Here is a 24,685-nt window from a genome sequence, read left to right as displayed (position 1 = left end):
CTTTTGGACCTAATCAAATGGACCTGCAGACATGTGTTTGTTATCTCAATGAGTTATTCAGTATTCTTCTCAGGTTTCATGCCATTTGATTTGCATTAGGTCACTGCTACATTAGTCTCCATCTGCTATTTGGGGCCTCACAGCAATACTTCTCATATAAACACTGCTGTGGGAAGATTATTTGATTGTTCTGCATATAGGTCTGATTACAAAATAAGTGAGGTTATGAGGAAAGTAATTTGTACTCTCCATCTCTGTTTCTCTCTGTTTCTGTGCTGCTCTCTTTATGATTTACCCTTCCCTCTGCTGATACCAGGGAGTGACTTCCATAATGGTATCGTGGGGTTTAATCTTAATTCTTTGATGGGCCAAGTACTGGATGAGGACTCAGACAATAGAACTGCTGTCCTCTACCTGCAGAGACAAGAAAACAGGTAATAAAACAACACCTTGTTTTTTGGGAGGGGTTTTGTTTTGTTTTGTTTTTTTTTACTTCTGAGATTAGTAACAAAATTGTCCCCCTGGAAAAGTTTCGATATTTGTCTGCCACTAATATGTTTTAGTGTTTGTAGTTATTTAGTATTCTCTTTCTAACTTTGTTCAGAGCCTTCGAGGATTTACAAGTCTTCTGGAGAGCTACCTTCAGCAAGGCAGCGCTAACTCTTGTCAGCAATGGAGTAAACCTAACCAGACAGCTGGTGCAGACCTCAGGAACTGCACTGTGTAGGAAAGGAGCGATAACATGTGCTCTCACTCTGGAAGTCCAGGATGATGAGGTAAGAGGCAGGGGCCCCTGATGAAAGAAGAGCTAAGAAATGTTGGTATTTTACTGACTTGGATATGTTCTCAATCCTACATCATAAATTTAGATTACCTAGATTTAAAATTTGATAACATTTCTTTATCTGTATAATCATGAGAAATCCTCTGCTGCACAAAATACAACGGTCTCATCTGTGTTGCCTTAGGATCCAGAGTACCAGATGTGGTTCTTGGTGGAGATTTATCAGGTGGGTGCTGGAGCTACCATTAATGAGACCACTCGTTTTGCCAACATCACCTTGGCAGAGAGCGACGACCCGCACGGAGTTGTGTACTTTGCTGTGGGCCATAGACTGCCCATTGCCACCCTGATGACGACAAAGCTCAGTCTCCAGATCTATAGACAAGCAAGCACAGCTTCAGCCATGTCTGTACAATATCGCACACTGGTAAGTAACAAACATATATGTTGTAATTAAGTATACAGCACAAGCGGCACACACAGGCATGCATATGAATATAACTGGGCACAGATATGTGTAGTGGACTATGCACAGATGCACTGAGGCACACATGATGCAAATGTCTTTGAACATTGTACGTTTGAACTGGTGTTTACCCGCCACTGTTTAGCTTATTTGTATGAAACACAGGTGGAACCAATTTCTGTTCATTCAATTTTGCCTTGGGGGTGTCATTCTGAGCAGAGGGAAATCTAATTTTCAATCTAGGCCAATGTGACTCCAACCATTCACAAGCTAAAATAAGATTTTTCCCCCGTCACTGAAAGCGTAACACCTGGACAGTGTTTATCTGTGTCTGTCTGACCTGCTTTTGTTGACCTGATTTACCTCATGAGCTACAGCAGGCACACTGATCTAATCTGGCTCTTTCATTGTTACTCTGTAATTATTTGTATTTACTGTCAGCCAGTTAGAAAGACTTGATTACTTCAATGTCACTACAAGTACAAACTTTGCATGATACTTAATTTTTGCATGCATTTTACAATGGAGCAAATAACAAAAGAGCATTTAGCAGTCATTTTACCTTTCACTTAATGGTTTTCCCATATTTAAAGACCATCTTCCACTGACAGTATACTGTCTATATGTATCTTCTGATAAAAGTTGTGGTTTATTGATGCTGATGAAGTTCAAAAAGACCATTGTTTCCTCTTTTCCTCGCCTCTTTAATCTCATTGCCACCTTCCTCCTCTTTGAGGGCTTATGATTAGAGATACCTTGGCTTCGTGCAGGTCAGGGGCATTATATCCACTGGCACTTACACTTTTTGATATTGGAGATCAAAGTGAGAGAGTGGCTAGTACACTCAACAAAAATCAAAAACCTCACTGAGACACAGAGCCCAGGTCATCTGCTTTCATCTCTCACAGCTAAAGCATGCTGTGAGACTGCATGATAAAAATGTGTACTGTTATTATTATTGTTATTTTTATTCTTACTATTAGAAGACCAATCCTCATTTGGTTAATATTATGCTTTCACCCCAACATGGTCAACTTGATATATATAGATATAGATATAGATATAGATATAGATATAGATATAGATATAGATAGATAGATAGATAGATAGAGATATAGAGATATATAGAGATATATAGATATATAGATATTTGTAGTGTAATGTTAGCAACAATCAATCAGTCAAACAGAGTTTAACATGTCTGTTTCTCCTCTAGGAGCTTCTTAGGGAAGAGGTGGTGGGTCCCTCTATAATCTGGCCTGCTAAAGCAGGGATGGACTTTCCTAAACAGGAGGGTCAAATAACCTTCGATGTGGGGCACCATAACACGTCACTGGACATTTACCTGACACCTGACCTGGCCTCACCCTTACCCACACCTAAGCGCTTCCAGGTTGAGCTTTACAACGCTACAGGGGGCACCAAAGTGCACCATCGGTTCGGTCTGGCCAATGTAACTCTGGTGTCAAATGCAGCAAGTGAGGCTGTGTGGATCTTACTTGACCAATTACATCAACCTCTTGACCCAACGATACTGAACCAGGTGCTGCAAGGACTGATCAATAAGGTCACCACACCTCTCAGTCGTGAGCAGATGACCGCCGTGCTCGAAGCTCTCGGGAAGGTAAGAGGGTTAGATAGAGGATTAAGGACACAAGCATTTCCTGTAAGAACTTGTAAAAAGGAGCAGATAAAACAGCGTTACATGATATAATATCTAGTGTTTTCTCTGCTCACAAGACCAATATCATCACATGAGACCGGATATCATCTAGGATTAATGAATATATGTAATTTAGTTTAGCTTTAATTTTTCCAATAATTTTACTAATGATTTTCTTCTGAAAGTCATTTTCTCATCACACTGCCCATTTCAACGTATGTGTATATTTTATTACTATTTCCCAGACCATACAAATAGCAGATCATTGTATTTGATTTTTGAAAATTATTGCATAATGAACCAGCGGTGAGGGAAACACACTTGCCTCTGTGTGGTTTTATTTTTTTCACCACTTGAAGCTTGTGAGTCAGTGTAGTAGTTTGTGTCAGACAGTGTTATACTAAAGGGCATACATCACCTCCGCTGCACTACTCTGACAGATCTGAGGACTAGTTTGTCATCTGAAAAGGTCTCAGTTGTCACTCTACATGAGCGCTGCCATCACTACGCTGCTCTGATGTTAAGAGTCTACATATTGAGCTTGCTCAGCCTCCAGAAGAGCAGAGACGCTGTAATTTAATATGAAGGAGTGTGTGTGAGGGGGGGCAGAAGAGAAAGAAATGAGTTACACTTCATGAGAAAAGAGAGAGAGAGTGAGAAGGAGATGAAGGGAAGGAAACACTGCAGACAAAAATGACATTAATTCACAATGAAAGACACAAAAGCTGCATAACACTGAGGCCTAAAGAAAGTGACACAGCCAAGATCTTTAGAAAAGAAAAATAGGACACTCAAAAACTTATGCAAATACAGAACAGATACATATCAGAGACATGTACATGCAAATAAGACCAGAGGTTCATAATGCTTCTCTTGCTCTCTCTCACCCTGAATTTCTCCTGAGCCAGGTGCTTGCAGAGGCAGAGAGGACTCCTTTACAGGAAAGCAGCCGGAATTTGACCTATGACCTTCTGTGCGCTTTGGCCAATCCCAGCAGGATCGACACCCGAGGCCTCAGCCACCTTGCTGAGGTGGCGGAGCGATTTGCTTTCTCCCTCCTCACGGGCAGCCAGTGTGAGATGTGAGTGCCCATATCCCTCTCATACAGATTAAACGCTACGTGTTAACTTCAAAACACCAATGACTTTCCTTTTAAATATTGTTAACAAGGTTTTCATGCTTGATATTAAATGTTTTTCTTTGTGTGATTTCTCCAGAAGGGGTACCATCCTGGAGACATGTCCGTATATGACCATCTCTGCCTTCCAGTGGTACCCAACACAAATCAATGGACACAAATTCAGGGGCCGTAATGCAGACTTCTTCCAGCTCCCAGATACCCTGTTGGCGGTACCAGCAGTCCTGACTGCAGACTGTGGCAACCTCAGTCGCATTCAGCTGACTGAGTTTAGAACTGAACACTGGTTTCTCAACAATGATACAACCACTGCTCTCAGTGGGAAGGTAAGGAAGCTCATGTAGCTTTGTTTCATTTGCTGTAAAGAGCAAAGGAAGTTTATCAAATGACTTTTTTTTCTTTTTTTTTTTTTTTTTTACTGACGGGGAAAAATTTAATTAAAAACCTGCAGGTGGCAGTATTGCTCTAACAGAAACTAGACATGAATTTTTTAGTGTACTCCACAGCTGAACTCTCTTCCTCTGCCGTCTCTGTTTATACGTAGGTATTCTCAGCTAGCCTCCAGGGCAGAGGGTCACGACCCCTAGAAGATGGCAATGAGGTGGTGTATCGTATCCACACCCCTGGTCAGCAAGTTAAACCAGGCCGGTCTATGTGCCTTCTCTGGAACCAGACCACTGCAAGGTAATTTTACCACAGACACACCTATTTAGGTTCGTGCTCAGTCCCTCTAGATGAGCCAAAGGCATCTTGTTGACACACCAAATAAATATGAACACTCAAAACATTTTATTCTTGATGCTGATCATGTCAGCAGTGAAGGTTTTTTATTCCAGTGTATGCCCTCTAAACATTTTGTTCTTTTAGTACCATTTGTAACCAATTGTTTTAAAAACCGTAACCCCATGTTCACCTCTGTCTGTCATCCTCTCATTTATTGTGCGAGTGAGACCAGTTTGCTTAGTAAAGGGCAAAAGTTCGAGTTCAGCCTCTCAGTAAAGCATCTCTGTGTCCAGGGGAGGAAGTCACATCTTTCTGTTTAATATCTGCACGTTCAGTCTGCCACACTGTGAATCCTCCCACTCGGAGTTGGTTTGTTGAGGACATTCTTGGGGCGTGAGATGGGACTTGGCTGGAACACACTGTTACAAGTTAAGAATTGGCAGGTTTGGTTTGGCCTGAACAGTAACTTGGACGATGTATCCCAGAAACAACAAAACTGATGAAGGAACTGATTACGGAGTGAGAGAGCAAAGTCCCTGACAAGGAAGGGTCAGCATTGCAGTGTGACATTATTGATTCAATGCAAGGTTAAAATGAAAATGTTAGAGGATGGATCAACACCTATCTGTTAGCTGTGCCACTGAATCTAACACAAAAATGATTACAGTGTTATGGTTTGTCACACAACATCTTTGAGAGGAAAATCAACAACAACAATAATAATATAATTAAAAGAAGCCAAAACACCACAGAACATAAGGCTTATTGCCGTTTTATTTGCCTTATGTGTTATACTCTGTTGTAACAATAGTGTCTTAACTTGTTTTTTTTCTTTCTTCACCTTTCCCTGCATCCTCTCCTCTCCTCTCCTCTCCTCTCTAGCTGGTCATCAGATGGTCAATACTGCAGGGTTGTGAAAGAGAGTGGGAACTATGTGGAATGTGCCTGCTCCCACTTGTCTATCTACACAGCCTACGCAGAGTTTGCCACTCTTGCATCCTATAACGAGGCCTTCTATGCCTCGGGATTTATCTGCATCTCAGGTACATAACACACTTCTCTTATGTCTTTTCCTCTACGCTTGTCTTCACTTGTTTACTTGTGTTTTTTTTTTTCTGCCCACTGCCCACTGCCTTACTCTCTGGTGCATTCCATCCTCAGAGTTTGATCTTCCATGTTCCTCCTACATTATTACAAATAGCCGCTGTTGATGCATATAAATACATTTTCAATTTCTCATTTATATTGGTTCCATGTTTTCCACTTCCCCCCCCCACAGGCTTTGCGTTGGCCATTATATCCCACGTGCTGTGCTCCCGTTTCCCCATGTTTGCTGCCAAACTGCTCACTCACATGATGGTGAGCTGCCTCGGAACCCAGGTAATGCATTTCTGCTCCCTTTGTGTTGTCCTACAGTATTTTACCATGGCGAGTACTAAGACCCACAAATCAATGCTTATGAAGGCTGAGACCTTCTTACTCCCACGCCATCTGCTTTAGTTTCTGTGGCATTTTCATTCTCTGTATGGCCTCAAATGCAGATGGATAGGGAACCTTTGGAAATGATTACAGGGGCATTCATCTCTCTCTCTCTCTGTGCTATGGATGAGTAGCTCACACACATTCACACAGGAGTAATGTTTGTGGTGCAACACACACTTTTACTTTCATAAAGTACAGTGAAAAAGACACACAGGCCTATTTCTTTGTGTTTAAATATTTTAAATGTGTACTGAGAACACACACACACACACACACACACATGCACAGACACAGGTAAATGCTGCCTGAACCCACCGTACTGGCCACTAGACATGTCACAGGTATTTTCTTGGAAATGTGCGTAGACGTGAACACACATCATTGAATGTCACTGGTTGCGTAGTTTGCGGGCCGGCGCGTCCTGACAACGCAACCATGCCCCCCGCACCCTCGCCCATTAAAAACGCAAGCTGTCACATAAGCAGTGAGCGAGATAGAGATGTGGCTGCACGTTAGTCTCTCAGCTGGTCCCCACCGCGTGTGTGTGTGTGTGTACGTGTGTGCGTGAGTGAGTGCGGGACTGGCCGGTAATTTTCCACTGGTCTCCCCTCTCTTTGGTTGACAAACACGAGCCCCTACTAAAGCAGACTGTCGTTGGGGGCGAACCACCTCGGACTCAACCTGTTTATGGCCCAGGCAGAGCCCCTGAACCTTAAAGGGTTTCGGATGGAAAATTCCGTCCTGTTCTGTTTCCTTGTTGATACTGTACTGCATGTTAAGGCCTTCTTCCTTGGATGCGCACGTGTCTGAGATTGTGTTATAGTTTATAAAATACATTCATGTGTTTCTTTGGCCTTCAAGTCAAGGCCAGCTGATGAAGGCCTGGTTGAATTCCACACTGACAAACTGAAGGCCTAAACTGAATGTGTGCACTGATTTTAGGGTGCACCCTCTATGTGGTTGACTGCTGGGAATATTTTGGAGGTAGTAATGTGCAGGATGTGGTGAATTAAAATAGACCCTTTGATGTCAGTGTCTGACTGTCAGTGTCTTAACTACGCACTTTATCTTAGATCTGAGATGGCTCACTAGAAACAGAAAAAACACAACTTCCTTTTTTGCGTAGACCTCTGGCAGCAGATTTGTTTGTAAAGCCTCATCTTTCTAAAAGCTTTGTTTGTGTTCAACACCTCCCTAAATTTCAGTGGCGGGGCGTGGGGGGGGGCTTATTTTCATAATCCTGGTAGATGACGTCAATACAGCAATCAGTTCAGCTGCTCAGTGACTGACTTCCCCTTGTTAAAACATGTATACACAACTTTAGAGACACAGTGGACTTGAGGGTGAAACATGACAATTTACCAAAACAATCTCACAGCATGGTCCATTAAGCAGCTGTTCCGTCCCATATTTCACCATTCAGTGTCATGTTTGGTCATTTTGGAAATCACCTGCCTACTGTTGAAGCAGGCTTTCTCTTTCATTTTCCCAAATAGTTAGCTAAGCACACCGATAAAGTTATTCGATGCTGTCACACCCAAACAGTAGTATACTTGTGTGTATCTACCTCCATTAAATTGAAGTAAAGATTACATGTACTTAGAGGCTGTTGGTTAAGGAACAAATGTCTCTGTGATTTTCCTGCATCTGGAAATATCAGTGTGCAAAGTACACACACCTCCATTTTAGATTGAGTTTTACACAGGCATGCATTTGCCTTGCAAGTTCATTCTCACTAACCACAAAACCAAAACAGGGGTGTGTTGAAGGACTTTCAGACTCAGTAAAGATTGATCTGAATCCACATTTCTGCAAAACTGAACATTTCTGCAACTACTTTGCAGTTTGGAACAAACCTCAGCATTATTTTTACAGTCAACCTTTGACAGTAGGGACGGATTATTCTGTATCAAGAAGGCAAAGTACCCTGCATCTTTGATGAAGGAGATGTATTTTGTGACAGAAATGTCTCCTGAACTTGTGGGTCTCAGCCTTGCTCGTGCCTTAACATTGATTTGAACTGTCAGGTCCAGCTCCAACCACTTCTGACAGAGAGGGCTCTCCATCTGTTCTGGCTGAGCTGCAATTAGTCACCGACGCTGGCCTCAGTGGGGAGAAAATTAAAGCTGCCGGTTTGATTTATTTATCCCTGTAACAGCTACAGTCAGCTAGAGGGAACTAGAATAATATCCCACCACTCTCTGTGAGAGTCTGGGTGTTGAGAGCAGGTGGAGCAGACGGAGAAGGTGGAGGCTCGTGGTTCAAAGTTCTTAGTAGTTTTTACTGTCTCAGTACGCCTGGTTGTCATCCTTTCCAGCTGCCACGTTTCCACAAAAGTCACAGACCTGACCTGTTCAGTCACTAACAGCAGTAAAGTAACAGTATGAGAATGAACACCATCAAAATAGAAGGGGAAGTGAACTGGAAGGATAGAAAGAGAAGGAGAACATTTGGTAGACTTAATACAACGTAATGTGTTTTATTAAATGCATTTTGTTTGTCTTTTGTCTTGGTCTCTACGAAGTTTCATCTCCTAATTGTTTCTGAACATCACATATTTTGACATCCTCTGATTTGTTTCTCTTTTCAAAGAATTACAAGCTACAGTAACAATAGCTCAAAACCTTTTCCGTAACTAATGATGCCGATGATGCCGAAGCTTTTTACAGCTCAGGAAAAGCAGAAAATGTACATCAAATTTCAACAAACAGCTAATGCAGCATAGTGTCAGAGCTGTGTGTCCAGTTGTCTATTTGCTTCTTAATCTTCTGGATGTTTTATTGTAAGAATAGGTAAAATAAAAGAGATTAGACATAGTGCGTAGGATTACATAGTTTCAAGTAAGACAGTTTTAAAAAGGCCCAAAAAATATTTCAGGCATAGAAACTTGTTGAAGGGTCAAACAGGTTGGAACCGATCTGATATCAAGTCACCCACGGGGTGACAGAGAGCAGCCACCGACAACGATACAGACGTCAGGCCTCCTACTGAGAGAAAATAATGATTTGTACCATCCACCACCTTCAGGGAGAGTCCTCTCACACTGAATGATTGTGGTTTGTGTGTGTGTGTGTGTGCTTGTCACATCTCTGGCTCTGGCCAGCAGTTTGTCCTCCCCTCAGCAAGACAACTGAAGATCGTCTGTGTAGAGTGGAAATTTACCCAGTGCTTATGTGCTCTGAAAGTGAACCTCTCCTGTTCTTATGTGTGTATGTATGTTAACATGCATTCGATTTTGCACGTGTTGTCAAGTCAGGGATCATCACACGAGCAGCAATAAACCACAGTCTATATGTGTAAATGTATATTCAAATCTTGATAAGTTACCTCTTATTGTTTTTTTTTGTTTGTTTGTTTTTTTTAACAGAGAATTGTGTACCATTTTTTAGAAGATCATTGATTGTGTGAAGAAACTTTATTTTTGTTTTGAATGGAACAAAAACACAGAATCTGATCTTTTCACTGCTTTTGATTTGGACTACAGCTGCAAGTGGTAAGGCCACATTGTGCACTCTTAGGTTAGTATTTATAAGGTTTTGCTGCGTCTCCAAGGTACAGATCACTGCCCCCCATAAATGTACATTCATTTTACCAAACATAAATCAGTAGAAACTGAAAGGTCACAAAATCGATGGATAGATATTTTTGGTTAGAGGCCTTCCTTCGAACACAACTAGATGGCTGATGGTTTCATTTTTCTTTTTATTTGAACTCGTTCTCTCTCCTTGTCTTACCTTTCAGCTCCTCAGGCACTGCATCCTCTGATTTAGATCCATCCTTTTCCTGCTAATTTCAGAAAAAAACAAGGGTGTTTGTCTTAAGCTATGAATGGAGATTCTCAAAAGAGAATGAGATCATATTTCTAAGCAGGACCGGACATGAGTTACTGGCAGTCTTTCCAGTGAAACGTGTAGTGAGTGAGAAGTGTCAAAGAAGTGTTCTGGCACTGTATGCCAGTACCTGTCGCGTCACAAACCAAATTTACAACCTTGACAGTTGGAGATAATCACAGACACCCCAGGCAGTTTTTTTTTTCTATTGAAAGTCATTAAAGATAATACTTGACTTTTTCCCAGCCAAGTGGCATTTAGCTCGTTTAATAATGATTGACAAAACTGTGATATTTCATGTAAAGTGCTTCTATCAATGTGAGCGTGCGTGTGTGTGCTTGAACACACGTATCCATGTGCTGATGTGGGAAAGGAAAAATCTAATCTCCATCTCTATTGCAAACAAAACACAATTTGATTTCTCATCCACTGTGATTAAACAGCCCTCCACATCCCAGACAGCCTTTCCCACACAAGTGTTTACCCCAGTACTCCCAGTGCTTTATTCCAGTATCTGGGAGGTGTTTAGGTGACTCTTAGTTCTGGTTATAAAGGATTTCCTGTTAACCCTGGGACTGGTTCCAGCATTCAGAATGCTCCTCAAACCACAAACACACATGCATAAACACTAACTTTTACCCCCCACCCCCATACAACATCCACCACTGTCACTTCCCGTCTCTGAGAAGAATAGAGAAGTTGTCAGGATTCCTTACCGCAATCAGACAACTTTGTGGGGTGGCGGGGTTGCATGCATGCACTTTCTCAGCTCTCCAGGAAAGGGGACATATGAGTTGCATAATCCAAGACCTTACCTTGTCCTTTTAAGATCAACACAGGTCTTTATAAATAGAGTGAGTGATTCTGTTTTTCCTGAGGAAGTCTCTCCGTTCCCATCATGACCAATCAATCATTAAATCAATAAACAGAGAGAGTTTTTGTGTGTCTTTGTGTCTACTTCTCTGACTGACGTCAGACTGACATATCCGGAAGTGTCTGGAAACAAAATGAGAATAGGGAAAGGATGAGAATAAAACATAGTGTTTACTTATTCCTTCTCCCATCGACTCTAACCAAATAGGTTTTTCCAATATATTTTTCTTTCTGTTTTTTTTTTCCCACAGTGGGTTTTATTTACACTCTCGTCATTTTTTGCTTGCAGTTGTTAAAAAAGTAAACAGCAAGGCAAAGTATACAGCATTGCAATTCTAAGCTCTTCACTGTCTGTCAGCTCGAGCCAATGGCAGGCGAGTGATGGAAGGGTATAAAGTATCAGCAGTCTGGGCCTGTGTGTGTGTGTGTGTGTGTGTGTGTGTGTGTGTGTGTGTGTGTGTGTGTGTGTGTGTGTGTGTGTGTGTGTGTGTGTGTGTGTGTGTGTGTGTGTGTGTGTGTGTGTGTGTGTGTGTGTGTGTGTGTGTGTGTGTTGGTAGGACAGTGGAGAGGAGAAGATGGCCTCATGGGGAACTCAGATTACACTCTACTGGCTGATCCAACACCTTGTGCCTGGTGTTGCTCTGACTCCTCTCCTCCTCTTCTGAACTGTCTCTGTTCAAGTCCACAGCATCTTTCTTCAAAACAGCTCACTTTTCATTGCAACCTTGTCTCTTTTGCCTGATACTGAAAAATTAGGCTAAACCTTACAAACTTAGAGCTATTTTTTTCTCTTTTATGTCCTCATTTTCCTGATTTACTTCCTTGTGTCTTTTTGCCCCTCTGGCTTTTTCCTTCTCCTCTTACCCAACGTTTATTTCACAAAATGATGAGTAATGTCCCTGTTTCTATTCTCTATCCTCTTTATCATTCTGGCTGCTGCTGGGCTGAGCTGGAAACTGTTCAACATTAAGACCAAGAGACTGTCTCACTGTGTCTGTCCCTCTCTTCCTCTCTATACATCTGTAAGAGTGGCTGGGTGCATCTTTTGTGAGTCATCAGTTTGACCAATGACAATATTTTCTCATGTTGTTTTTCCCCTTAACTGGTTACAGACACTTGACTTACTCTCAGACTCACCAGCCATCGGGATGTCTGCCAGGAGTGTAGTAATATCATCAACAATGCAGTGACTGTTAGTCCCTAAAGGTACCCTTGTTGAGTTTTCTTGTAAACGCAGTTATGTTTACATTCAGTGTTTCTCACAAGAACACATTTCATTTGGTCTTGAAGCCGATCAGATGTATTGAGCTCACTTATTTCCCCAAAAACAATTACAAACCATTTGATTGAATGTTTTGAAACCTCATGGTTTACATTGATTACAGTCTTTTCTTTCCTTCACTTTGTTGGCGTATTGCACTGGGTTTCTCAGCCCAACTAGCTGTTGATCAGTTGCAGATGTGTAGTGCTTTCAGTGCTTGGTTTGTATACCACTTACTGTAAACTGGCCATTTGATTTAACAGCAATCATAGTCAGCCAACTACACTAGCTTCTGAATGTGTTTTCTATTATGTACTGATCTCTAAAATAATGAGATTTCACGTGGCATGTTTTCCTTAGCCTGATGGTCTTTATCATGGTCAGCTTGATCATGTTACATTATGTTGCACTGATCTCGACTTCACACAGAGGATATACATTATAAAATCATAAATTCTGCAACATGGAACTAAAAGCTCAGCGAATGTCATGTCCTTTTCATATCGACCTTCTCTTTGTCACACACAACTCGTCCACAGATCACGATGTACTTTATCTCTTCACTTTCATGAGGATATAAAGTTATGTTTGGCTAATTTGTGTTATCAAGTCTCAAGCACTATCCTGGAACACTATGTTCGCTCTTATACCGTATGTGCAATTACTCATGTATTCATATTAATATAGTTATTTATCTACCAAGGTGGTCAGACATTAGTTTTATTTGGATTACATCACAGGATAGACAGCACCATGAAATACACCCACACACATACAATCTCCTGCCAATGCAAGCCATCCTTGTCAGCCCAGTACAGGTGGTAAACTATTGACCAGTAATCCGAAATGGATTGTGCTCAGTCATTAACTCGCTTTGTGTAGCTGCTTAGCTGTGTAGTATTTGCACTATTCACAATATGCATTTCCTTGACTTTTGCATAGGTTGAGAGCAGTTATGTTGCCACCTTTTTGCACCTGTGACAACGGATTTGTCCAGTGCAGTGTAAGTTGAATGAATGGTCTTGGTTTTCTGACCATCCGCTGTGCTGCAGCAGATACTGACCTTTCTGGACTCTGGAAGTTACACTCTCATTTTTGCCAAATGTGTGTTGTCCTAACAGCTGGTGACCCTAGGTACACTTCCATGAACTTTCCTCTATTTCCAGAAAAAGCACAGTAAACAGAGGCCACATTCTCCTTCATCAGGGCTCCACAGTTAGCTCCTGCCTTGCCGGGTCTCTATGAGACATGAAACAGTGAAAAGAAAATCCTACAAGCCGTCGCAGAGAAAAATCCTGCGAGCTGTCAGTGCCTAGGGCAGTTATCTCTGAAGTGATGAGATGTTTGAGTTAGACATACCTTTAGACAGAGTAACAAGTCAGTGTGTTGCACTCATGAACACAGATTCTCATAAACATGGATATTCATCTGCAATAGGTAGCAAGTTACTTTTATAATAAATTTGTGTTTCAAAGACATGTGCTCTGTCTGAATTAACAAAATCTAAATCCTACAGACATGACCCATTACTTCCCTTGAGCTGTAACGCAGTGGCTTCCCACTCATTACCTGCTTCATTAGACGATAATACAATCAACAGATAGATAACTGGGAGTAACATTACTTGTTTCATTTTATTGGTGGCTAGCTTCCCTGAAATCTTACCTTTTTGTGACTGGCTCATGCCTTAAGAATTTAAGGACCATTGGGTAATAAATGTACCCAATGGTCATAAATAAATATGTTTAAAATTGAACAGTAGTCGTTGTTGTCTGCTTAGAGCTGTACTTTCTAAACTCTCCACGCAGAAGCAGGAACCTTTTACCTGATTCTGTGGAGTCATCCAGTTTGTCATGGACGACTTTATCAAAGGGCTGCTGACATTGTGAATGATAAACAAAGTAGGAGCCTACAGTTGTCAAAGTCCCTGCTCTATTTTTGGAGTTTGACAGCTTGTCTTGGCAGACCTTTGTGTGCAGAGTGGAGTGAACCTTGGGTTTAGAGAAGTGAAAACACTTTTCCCCACTGAAACTGTTAAGGTCAGTGGTGTTGCCATTCTAGCTTGTTGTTTGCACTGGTTTTCTAGGTTGGGTTGAACAGTATGTTTCCCAGTTGTTGCATGACACATTTAACACAGCACAGTGGCATTAATGCTGTCTGTGTTGAGCTAAATTTTTCAGTAAATATTTACATTTATATTCAGTATTTAATTATGAATATTTTCTTGAGGCTGTTTGAGGATTTCTGGTGCTTGGCAAACTACAACCAGAGGCATTAGAAAGAAAGGGAGTGAGGTTGATTGATTGATAGAGTAAGCTCTGTGGCGTTAGGCCTGAAATAGAAAATGAGAGTCGCCCAACTTCCTCAAAGAAACAGGAAATGTTGCATGGAGGAAGGAAATGGTGAACGGTGCAATGAAATAAAACTGCATCTATAATAAGATCTTTTGTTCTTGGCTTATCAGAAAATTGTAATCAGCCCATTTTGTCAGATTGTTTTTAGCTTTGCCTGAATCTTAAATCTCAGTGTTTTCCTGAGCATGTTTGAATAATTGGAGTTGATGACAACAGCAGGCGCGCTGCTTACTGCGAGTGAAATAGCTCAGAAACATATTTTGAGATAGATTAACAGATACATACACATATTCCAGCAAATGAATGTGAATATGCCCACATATACACACATACTTAAATGCATGGACAAATGTTCACAATATTGTCAAGAAAACAGAGCCAGCTCCTGGATTTCACACTTATGAATCACATGCATATACTTGAGTTACTGAATGCACAAACATACATAAGCATACACAGATGGCCATGTGTACACATACCCATTCATTTAACCCACTCCAGCCCACACTCATCATAAACTCTCATATAGAAACACATAACAATGCAAACACAACCGCAGCCTTCAGTTGTTTGTCATCTTGACCTGTAGGGGTCACTGTAGCTCCACAGGCAGAGCCAAGTTCAACAGCAGATGTGAATGAAGTGCCTGATCAATGACTCCCCTGAGCTCTACTTCGTTTTATGACAAGACTGTTTTGAAGCTCACTAAGAAATTGCTGCACTGTTATCCAGAGAGAAATTGTTTCAGTTGAATCCTCCATCTCTTTGTAGATCTCTTTGTTGAGATCTTTAAGCTGTATTAACAGAATCTGAACAATCTGGCAATCAGTACATCCTTTAGAGCAGTTTAATGCAAGTAGCTTGATCCAACATTGTAAAACAGTTTTCAGTTAAATTACAGCTATAGGAGTGAGCCAAAGTCTTCTAAGCACTGTGCTAATTTTGTCCGAGTTTGGTATGGTAGTTGAAGAGGGCCAACTGAGACATTATGCAGTGCATGATAGTACAACTGTGGCTCTGATTAAGTCTAAATTAGACTGTGGGGTACCACTGCACAGTGTATAGAGAGTGTGCGGGCAGGAGCAGCATGAATGGAGCAAACTATATTTAACTCAATCAGAGTCTTCACGTATTGATTGGCTGCACAGCCACCCATTGACAGACACAGAGAGCTTCTACAGGTCGACCAATTTGCACGGAAGGAATCTCTACCGGATCGATGGCCTGTTGGACAGCAGTGGATGAGGCTGCTTTAGTGGGTCAATGTAGGTTTCTGCAGGATTCTGATCAGTGTGATTAGACTTGCACTTACACACCTGATGATTAATTGAAGCATGAAAGTACTTCTGATCTGGAAATGATGCAACAGGTCACCATCAAAAGATCTGTGTGTACAAGTGGCCTAATTGTTCACAGTCTTACCTGTAATGTGACTCACATGATGTCATAAGCATAGCTCATCAGCATAGCTGTGCATATGATAGAAAAACATGTTGCATACCGTATAGACCACCGCACCTTCTCTCATCGTTCTCTGCCTCTGATTCTGAATCGATCATGCATCAAAGTGGAAAGATGGCCTGTGCCATGTTGAGGGAATTAAAAATCCTTTACATTTTGTGTGTCTCACTTAGACTGAAATGCCTATGAGAAGCTATGAGACATAGAAACTGTCACAGCTGAACAGCGTGGTTCAGGATGTTAAACTGTGTGGCATTACATCTATTCACCCAGAACTGCATAAAACAACTGTGGTCAAACCATGGCAGCAGACTGTAGAATTCTATTTGTGGATCGGTGCACACCCACATCATGTATGCACCGAAGCACATATGCACGCACAGTTCTTTACTGCCACAGTATATCAGTTCTGTGGTGAAGCAGAGTAGGCCCACTGAGTGTGTGTGTTTAGGTAGCTGACCTTGCGCAGCTGGTTACAGTGTTTTTATAGCTGTGCGTATGCGCATGAATCTGTGTGCGTGTGTCTCGTGCCTTGCAGCCCAAAGAGTTTTCTGTCTGGTCTCCAGACTGGTTCACACCAGATGTTTCAAGAGGAAATTCAAGTGGCGTCTTGAAAGTAGCCCTGTTGTGATCGAAAGCAGCTGCAGACCCACTTTGACTGAAGTGTGAATGGGTGAAAAGAGACAAGGCCTGCTGGAATGCAGCTAAATGTGCTCCATGTGGGTGGTTGGGCTGAGAATGTCTGTATGGAGGAGGCTGTAGGACCACTGGTCTCGGTGTGAGTGTAGTACGAGCAGTGTAGGAGATGGAGCAACGGCAAAAGTAAACAGCTATTTTGCAATTATATTTAGTCTGCATGAGTCTCTTCTGCACTACACAGAACACCCCAAGTTATTTGAGAAAATACAAATTAAAACAATTACAATTTAAGATGCTTTTGAAAATATGCATTTGATGGGATTTGATCTTTTTGAATATGGTAAGAGTCCCCTGTTGCTGTGTCACACAGGATGACATTAAAACTCAGAAACCTGCAGCCTCTCAGACTGATCATTTTTTTCTGGGAATCAGTCATTTCCACAATGTGTGGTAAAGACTCTTGATATCATCCCTCCCTGTTTCACACAAGTACGTAGACACGCTATTACTGTACTGCAGCGTGTGCTCACGTAAGAGAATGTAAATGCAGTGTTGTGGTTGTTTGGATGTGAAACAGACGAAAGAGGGGTGGATGTTTATTTGCAAACAGCTTGCTCAGCAAGTAAGCCTTTGCCCGAGGTTCAACCCAAAACACCTGTGAACTTTACTTGTACACTCTGACCTTAAGCCACTGAACAGGCTTTTCAAATAGTATTTGAGATAGCTGCTCATTACCACGCATGTGCAGTATGTTGCTGAACCATCCACTGAGGCTCAAAATCAAGTTATAGATATAGTAACGGTGGCTGTTTGAAAGCAAAAGACTCAGGTGTTCCTCTCAAAATGTGACTTCAGATGCCTGACACTTGTGAGATTGAATCAATTTCCATCTCAGCTGTGATGCGTGGCGCTCACACTGGGCTCAAATGTTTTTGTCTTCACTTATTTTTATCTTAACAGCCTCACATGTCCTGTCAGAAAACATTAGATCACTGTACTTACGTCTACTCCTTCTCCTCACACAATGGCCCACTAACCCAGCTATCAGCCATCCCCATGTGACCTGTTTCTTGCAACTGGCTGTCCCGTGTGCTTCAGCACACACATAAGCAACACACACACACACACACACGCGTGAAGTGAGAGGCTGCGGCACGTGAGGAGACTGATGATGCTAGCACATACTGAATAGGATACAGCAAGAAGAAATGGCACTGAATGGTGCTAAAACAAATGCTGTTGCACACATCACATTACTCAATTTAAAGCAGCCATTACTTTACTTGCATTAATATATTATTCTGTTTATTTCAGCTCCCTTTGCTAAGGTTGACTAGACTAGTCTGAATTTCTCAGTTGTGGATGAGGAGAGCTGGTGTGATTGATAGTGATGTGAGGTCTGAAGTGGCTCGATGGGAAAGCACTGCTTCAGTGAGAAAATGATGACAGGAATGAGGGTGGAATGATACTCTCACATTTCTCTTCCTCCTTTTCTTTTGCTTTATCTCTTTCTGAACAAAGGCATAAGAGGAAACACCCAGGGTGCAGGCTGAGGCTGGAACCAGCTAGATCAGACCGGTAGCTGTTAGAGAGAAGGGGGAGGTGAAGGAGAAGGGAGGAGGAGGAGGGGGGGGGGGGTTAGGGTTGGGCGATGAGATGAAGGGCGGTAGAAGGAAAAGATGGGACGAGGGAGGCTGGAGAAGGGGAGAGGTGGAGGTTAAGTGTTTTGGACACGAGTCTTGATGGATAGTCTGGCAGGCAGACAGCTAATGCCCCATTCCCCCAGTGATGTAATGCGTCAGGAAGATGCTATTTTTAACCACACTGGTACACTCAGCTACCTTAGCATCAGCACACAGGGCTATCGATCAGCAGCAAAACTTACTGTTTATTATGTTTCCTCTGTGCAGTTTGGTGTTGCAGCGTTTCTCAGATCTCCTTCATTAGACCTTATAAGTAAATGACGTGCGTTTCGTGGAACTTTATTTTGTTTTGTACTGTACTGTTCTGTTTTTTTTTTTGTTAATGCATCCTTTAAATGTTTTCTTTAATAATCACCTTGATGAGACTATTTGGCATTACGCCAGTTTGCTTTCAGCTTCTGTATCATTTACAACTTCTGAGCCAAGGTTGGGACACAAGCATTTTTTTTTTCAGACCTGCTTATCATATCAAAGTGAGGTTAAATCTTTTCTACTTTCTAAGTAGAATAATTCCCAAGGCAGCAAGAGATCTGGAACAAAAACAACAACCCGGAGCTGACAGTCTCCAGGGTACTTCAGGGCCATAAAACAAAGGGGAACTCTCTGATTGGACATTTAGGCAAGGAGATGGACCAATAGCTTAGGCTTAAGGTCTTGGGCCTGATGATAAGGCCTCATTCTGTAGGAGAGGAGCTGCTATGTTTTCTACTTGTTATACGAGTGTGTGTTCTCAAAGACCTTTTCATGGCCTGTGGCTCCCACAGTAATCTCTCCCAATCTCCCTTTCTGCTTATCTTATTCTGCCTCTCTGTCACATTTGCTCTCTGGCAATTTCCTGGGTGCTGTTGACAAAATCACATGCGAGTGAGACGGCATCTTGATATGTAATCTGTGTACAATGGGGCAATAAATTAATAGCGTTCAGGCATTATGTATGTGAGCTTAGGTGGTTCCTGTTTTACCAGCACTCAAACACGTACATAACATGCACTACACTGTTCTGCTGCACCGCCCAGTCTCTGCTTTGAATGAAGTCTGTAGCCTGAGGGTCTAGACAGGTCGACTCCTGGTGTCTTACACAAAAGGGTAGGAGGCCTGGGGACAAAGGATAGAGGAGTAGATATTGCTCTGATTAAGTCCACATCCACACCTGTCACCTCCCCATCCTACTGACCCAACTGTGTGACAGGTCATCATCACTAGTGTGTACAATGGACAGAACAATGGCCACAGTCAGTTGTAACCTTCACCTCCATACCTACTCAGCTTACCTCAGCTAATAGGCCTTTACAAAGGCCATATCCATATCAGTCCCAGCCCTGTAAGATAGTTTGCTGCTGACTTTACATTTCTTTCAAAATCACAGAGCTTGACCTTAACACAGATTTTACTGTCTTGTCTCTCCAAAAAAACAAAACAAAACACAAGCAACAGGTGTAGGAACCACGGCGTCAAAGAACAAATGGATACAGTTTGGGTTTTATTTGTCTAAGGATGCCTCCTGACCCTTACAGGCAACATTATAATAAGAGACAGATAACCTAATTGTTCTGTCACAGTTCATTAGTTCATGGAGTTTGCTTGTCAGCACTGATAATGTGTGCAACCATTGACAGCTGCCCCAAGGACCTGTCTGCTCTGCCATAAAACCTGATTGAGTCCCCTTTGCTCACACCAAACCTCCCACTCTTCTGTTTTTACATCTATTCATCGGCCAGTTTTGTGACATTTCACAGTCCCAGTGTTAGAACTTCTGTGTGTCTGTGTGCATGATTACCTCCAGGGAGGGTTAGAAATTCCCTTACCTCTGTCACACCCTATTTCCCTCTATAGTTTCGAAGTAGAGATAGTATTCACTAGCACAGTTTCGTTAACAGGTCCCAGTTCATGCCAGGCTCAGATTGCAGGAAGTTTGGGCTAATTTCTTCCTCTGAAATCTGGTCCAGGCACTTATTTGGCACTGATGTTCAACACAGAATGCCTACTAATGTGAGTAGTTTACTGGTAAAAATCTGATCTCTCACAAGCAACCTCCACACTGCTGCTACTGTAGCAGAAATGTTAAATGATTCGTTTAAAGCTTCTACGGAGTTTCTTACCCCAAACTTACATAATTTATAAAAAGTTTTTTCAGCCACATAGTCTAGTACGGCTAGATTAACATAAACTTTACTGCCTTGGTACACAGCATGTAAAGTAATAAACGCCCCAGGGGAAGATCAGTTTCCCGTGTTTATCTGAGGGCTCGTTTCTAGCCTCCCATGTAAATTGCCTCCCATGACAGTCTGAGTGTTTCTAGACAGATAAAACTGTCCTTCACTACACAAAGTCCCAGCTAATGGCAACAGCAGTCTGACATGTCTATTTACAGAGATTTGAACAGCAGCTGGACCTTAACTGCACTGTGCATGGGTGTATGTGTGTATACTAACCTCCTTTCTAATGTCACATAAAAGAAAACAAGCCACACAGAAACACTGGACTTTCTAAGTGGTTTAAATAACTTAATTTTATTTAGACTTTTATGCCCTGCCCTCCTATTTAAGCCATATGCCATGTAAGTATGATATATTAACCTAGACTCTAGTCAGCAGTAACAATAGAGCATTGTATATATTTAAGAAGAGTTGACTTGGGGGCAGCTGGATTTGGTTTTAGATCTTGAAGACATTTCAGCTTTCATCCAAGAAGCTTCTTCATTGCTTATTAAAGAGTCCTCTTAATGTCTTCAACATTACACAGATCTACAACAAAGGCCAGTTGCCCCCAATTTAACTTTTCTTTAATAACAGACTGTGAGTCTTCACAGACATCAGAGTATGTAATTTATAATGATTATGTAAGGGCACAAAGGCAATTAAAAAGGCAGGTCAAGTTCCAGAGTGTGCTTATGTGTGTGTTTACCTGTCCATGTGACTGCTCATTTTAGGACCTTTTGAAAAGACAGATGGCGACCAGTCTAGCTCTGATCAAATAAGATCTTCACAGAGTCCGCCCTTTTACCTGTTGACTCACCCAACCTGCTTCACTGTACGAGTTTACCGGGTTTCTATCCTTGACCTAGGCCAGGTCGCCCCTTGCTCAGGGCACTGGAGGACACAAATACACAGACCCATCTGAAGGGGGGCAGCCACCAGTTAGAGAGTCTGTTCACACCACTGCACACAAGCACTCTTATAAGCCCTTTGTCCCCCTTTCCCCACAAGGCCATTCTCTCTACCTGTTATGTCATTGTTTTGCCACAGGTCAGTAGTTTCAGTGGTTCAGTAGTTATCCCTGTGGATATTAAGGTTTGTCACGAAAGGCTGTAGTAAATGTGTAGGTGCTCAAATCTGTGCCATGACTACTGAGTCAGTATTGACATTACTATTGTGTTGTACATGCAGCCAAGTCTAATTTAAATAAGCTGAGCTAAAGTAATTGGCGGTGACTGTTACTAGCCACTAACACACTTACTGATAATTTATCCCTCTCCAATTCCATGTGTACTTAGGGTTCACACAGCCGCAAAAATACCTGAGGTGCTCTGCCCCCCCCTTTCTGCATGCCGCACTTGACTGTGCCCTATGCTTAATTTCACAAAATTAGAGCCTTTTGTGTTAAACAAACACGCGTGTGTGTACTGCACGTATGCCCATGTGTGTGTGTCTGGCGTCCTACAGTTTATTCAGCATTTCTCGCTCGGTAGTTTCCTCATTGTTTTCCTTTTGAGAGGATAGATGGTGTGTCATACTGTGCCTTTGGCCAAATGAGACTTAACGCTCTGCCAAAAGCACACAACCCCACCGCACAATCTTTGTTCCCATAAGCTACCTGAACAGCTACTCCACTCAGGCTCAATTCCAGGCAGTTCAGGCATGAATTTCCTTCCTGTGTCATCCCTCCCACTCACACCCTGCAGGGCTTGGAGCATGGATGGGAAAGTGACTCATGATTCTTACTTTTTTTGCAACATGGCCCTGACTTTTCCCCTTACTCAACAGGAGGAAGCCGACAGGGTTAGTAAGAGCTGGAAAATCCAAGAGCGGTTATTTAAGGTTTTCCTGATGGGTTTTCAAAATGTAAGAAAGTAGGACAGAGGAAAAAGAACAAGAAAAGTCAAAAGTCTGTAGAGAAAAGATATTTGAGGACTGACGTGGATTCAAAGAGGCACAATTATGGTCTCATCCAAAGGGCATGTCACTTAATATTGTTCTTTATTAGGCGTAACCTCAGCACAAAACAAGTCAAACAAATAAAATGCGCATGTGTGAAAAATGGGACATGTCACAGCTCACCATGCCTATTTACCTGGTTACTATGGCGACTGTTCTGCTAAGCAAATTAGCTGAAACCATAGGGCGGTACCAGAAGTATACATTATCTTCAGAACCTTTTGGTATGTTAAATCAAATGAGTGTTACTGAGATAGTTACTCTATGTGTAGAGAAAAGACACGCTATTAAAATGCTGCTTAGCAATTGTCACAAAATATAATATATAATTGCTAAACAGAAACCTTTCTTTTTACTTGAAGCTGTGACTCCTACTGTATGTCTCTGACTGCTGAGTGTAATGAATATAATGTAAGTAACATCTGACACCGAGTTATCAGTCTCCCCACATCCCAAGGCTCCTGCACACTTCCATTCACCTTCTTTCTGGTCTGTGGCACTGGCAGTGGGCCGACAGGCTGCGGGGTTATGTAACGAACGCCCAGCTGCATTGGCACCACACTCTCTTAGTGCCAGAGGTTAATGAAGCTCTCTGATGGACAGCAGAGAAGCAGTATTTTCTGCTGCCCTCATGGGTTTTCCACACAGCTCTTCCTCCAATGTTACAAATTGAATTTTGGCCCTGGTGCATTCCCGACTACAAAACTCTCTCTCCCTTTGTCTCTCCTACTATCCTCTCTCTGTCTCTCTCTCTCTCTCTCTCTCTCTCTCTCTCTCTCTCTCTCTCTCTCTCTCTCTCTCTCTCTCTCTTTCACAAGACACACACACACACACACACACACAAACTTACCACAAGCCGTTTTCTGCAGTGATTCTGCAATGCCCTTTATTCCATTATTTGGAGAAATGCAACACCCACTCTTGTACAAATCTTTGTGTGTGTAGGATGATACGAAGGAACACATTTCTCAGTGCCGTTTATGTTGTTGTTTTTATTTTGGCTCCCGCCTGCATAGCTTGCTGCATGGTGATGTAACAGGTCTGCAGGATGGGATGTCTCTCTATGGGGGGCGGGGGGGTTATCTGAATCCTGCTGTCTTTAAAAATGTATAGACTATAAAACAAGCAATAAATTGCCTCATACGCAACATGACCTGCTGACAACGCAAGAAGTTCTGCACCTGCCCGTGTGCAAGTGTGCTAGGTAGTTATACAGAATGTGAGCATGTTCTCTAAAAAGAGCAAATTGTGTGCACACATTAATTGCCATTAAAAACTTGCAGTTGCTGCTGCTTCTTCGGTGAAAGTATGAAAGGCTCATTTACACACAATGGTTACTGGTTCTAAATTTGTCTTTTTCTCTGTTCCTCTGCAGATCTGTTTCCTGGTGTCAGCTTTCCGTGGCCGAGTGTTTTCAGAGGACAGTTGTGCGACCCTGGCACTCTTCTCTCACTATTTCCACCTCAGTCAGTTCTTTTGGATGCTCATACAGGTAATACAGAGCCAAACACTAGACACACTTGAGTCTATACTGCAACTATAAAAAAACAAAAACAAAAAAACTTTAGCTCCCTAGGGCATTAAATTATTTGGACATAGATCTTATTATTATCACACTTAGACTTCTACAGGAACAGGGACACCAGATGGTGGTTAGAAAAAGTTATTTTCTATAATTGTTGCCATGCAGATAGATTTTGATAGATGATTCTTTCTTTTGCTCATTTAAGCAGGGATATTGCTCCATTTCTGCTTATTTAGAGACGACTGTTTAACTGCTGCACCTTTATCATAGAGTAAAGCTGGGTCTGTGCCGTCTGCAAGCCTCTACATTGAAGCCTGTTCACTCACACAATGGACCACAGTGTTGAATGCAAGTGTAGCACACAAAGCTCAGTAAAGTTAGTCAGATAAACTGGACAGCAGATTTAGTGTTTTAGTATGACAGCATATACTTAAATATGACTGTTTTTCCAGTTATTTTGGCACCATAGTTTGTTGCAGTTAACACAAAGGGTTTTTTCTTGGAGAGGAATCACTTTTATTTGACATGAAATATATTTCTTGCCGAAGGGCACTTGTAGGTGAAATCTCCTTTCCTCCTCCTGCTCATTTTCCTCATGACTTGGCATAAACAGGGTTCCTATTCTTCCT

The 24,685-nt window shown here is 42.0% G+C and overlaps 1 protein-coding gene across 1 annotated transcript in view; it reads left to right on the top strand.

Annotated features, from left to right (window-relative positions):
* The window catches only part of adgrv1 (adhesion G protein-coupled receptor V1), a 97,271-nt gene that overhangs the window by 44,138 nt on the left and 28,448 nt on the right, over positions 1 to 24,685 (top strand). Inside the window, exons 79-88 of the mRNA XM_041043098.1 lie at positions 317 to 434; positions 605 to 776; positions 969 to 1,211; positions 2,467 to 2,874; positions 3,822 to 3,994; positions 4,131 to 4,377; positions 4,596 to 4,735; positions 5,657 to 5,817; positions 6,054 to 6,154; positions 23,907 to 24,023. Of these exons, the coding sequence (XP_040899032.1) occupies positions 317 to 434; positions 605 to 776; positions 969 to 1,211; positions 2,467 to 2,874; positions 3,822 to 3,994; positions 4,131 to 4,377; positions 4,596 to 4,735; positions 5,657 to 5,817; positions 6,054 to 6,154; positions 23,907 to 24,023 (1,880 nt within the window). The remainder of the gene's footprint in view (positions 1 to 316; positions 435 to 604; positions 777 to 968; positions 1,212 to 2,466; positions 2,875 to 3,821; positions 3,995 to 4,130; positions 4,378 to 4,595; positions 4,736 to 5,656; positions 5,818 to 6,053; positions 6,155 to 23,906; positions 24,024 to 24,685) is intronic.

The sequence above is a fragment of the Toxotes jaculatrix genome, chromosome 7 (genome assembly GCF_017976425.1).
Source record: "Toxotes jaculatrix isolate fToxJac2 chromosome 7, fToxJac2.pri, whole genome shotgun sequence".
Lineage (NCBI taxonomy): Eukaryota > Metazoa > Chordata > Actinopteri > Toxotidae > Toxotes > Toxotes jaculatrix.
This window is presented reverse-complemented; position numbering and strand designations above follow the sequence as displayed.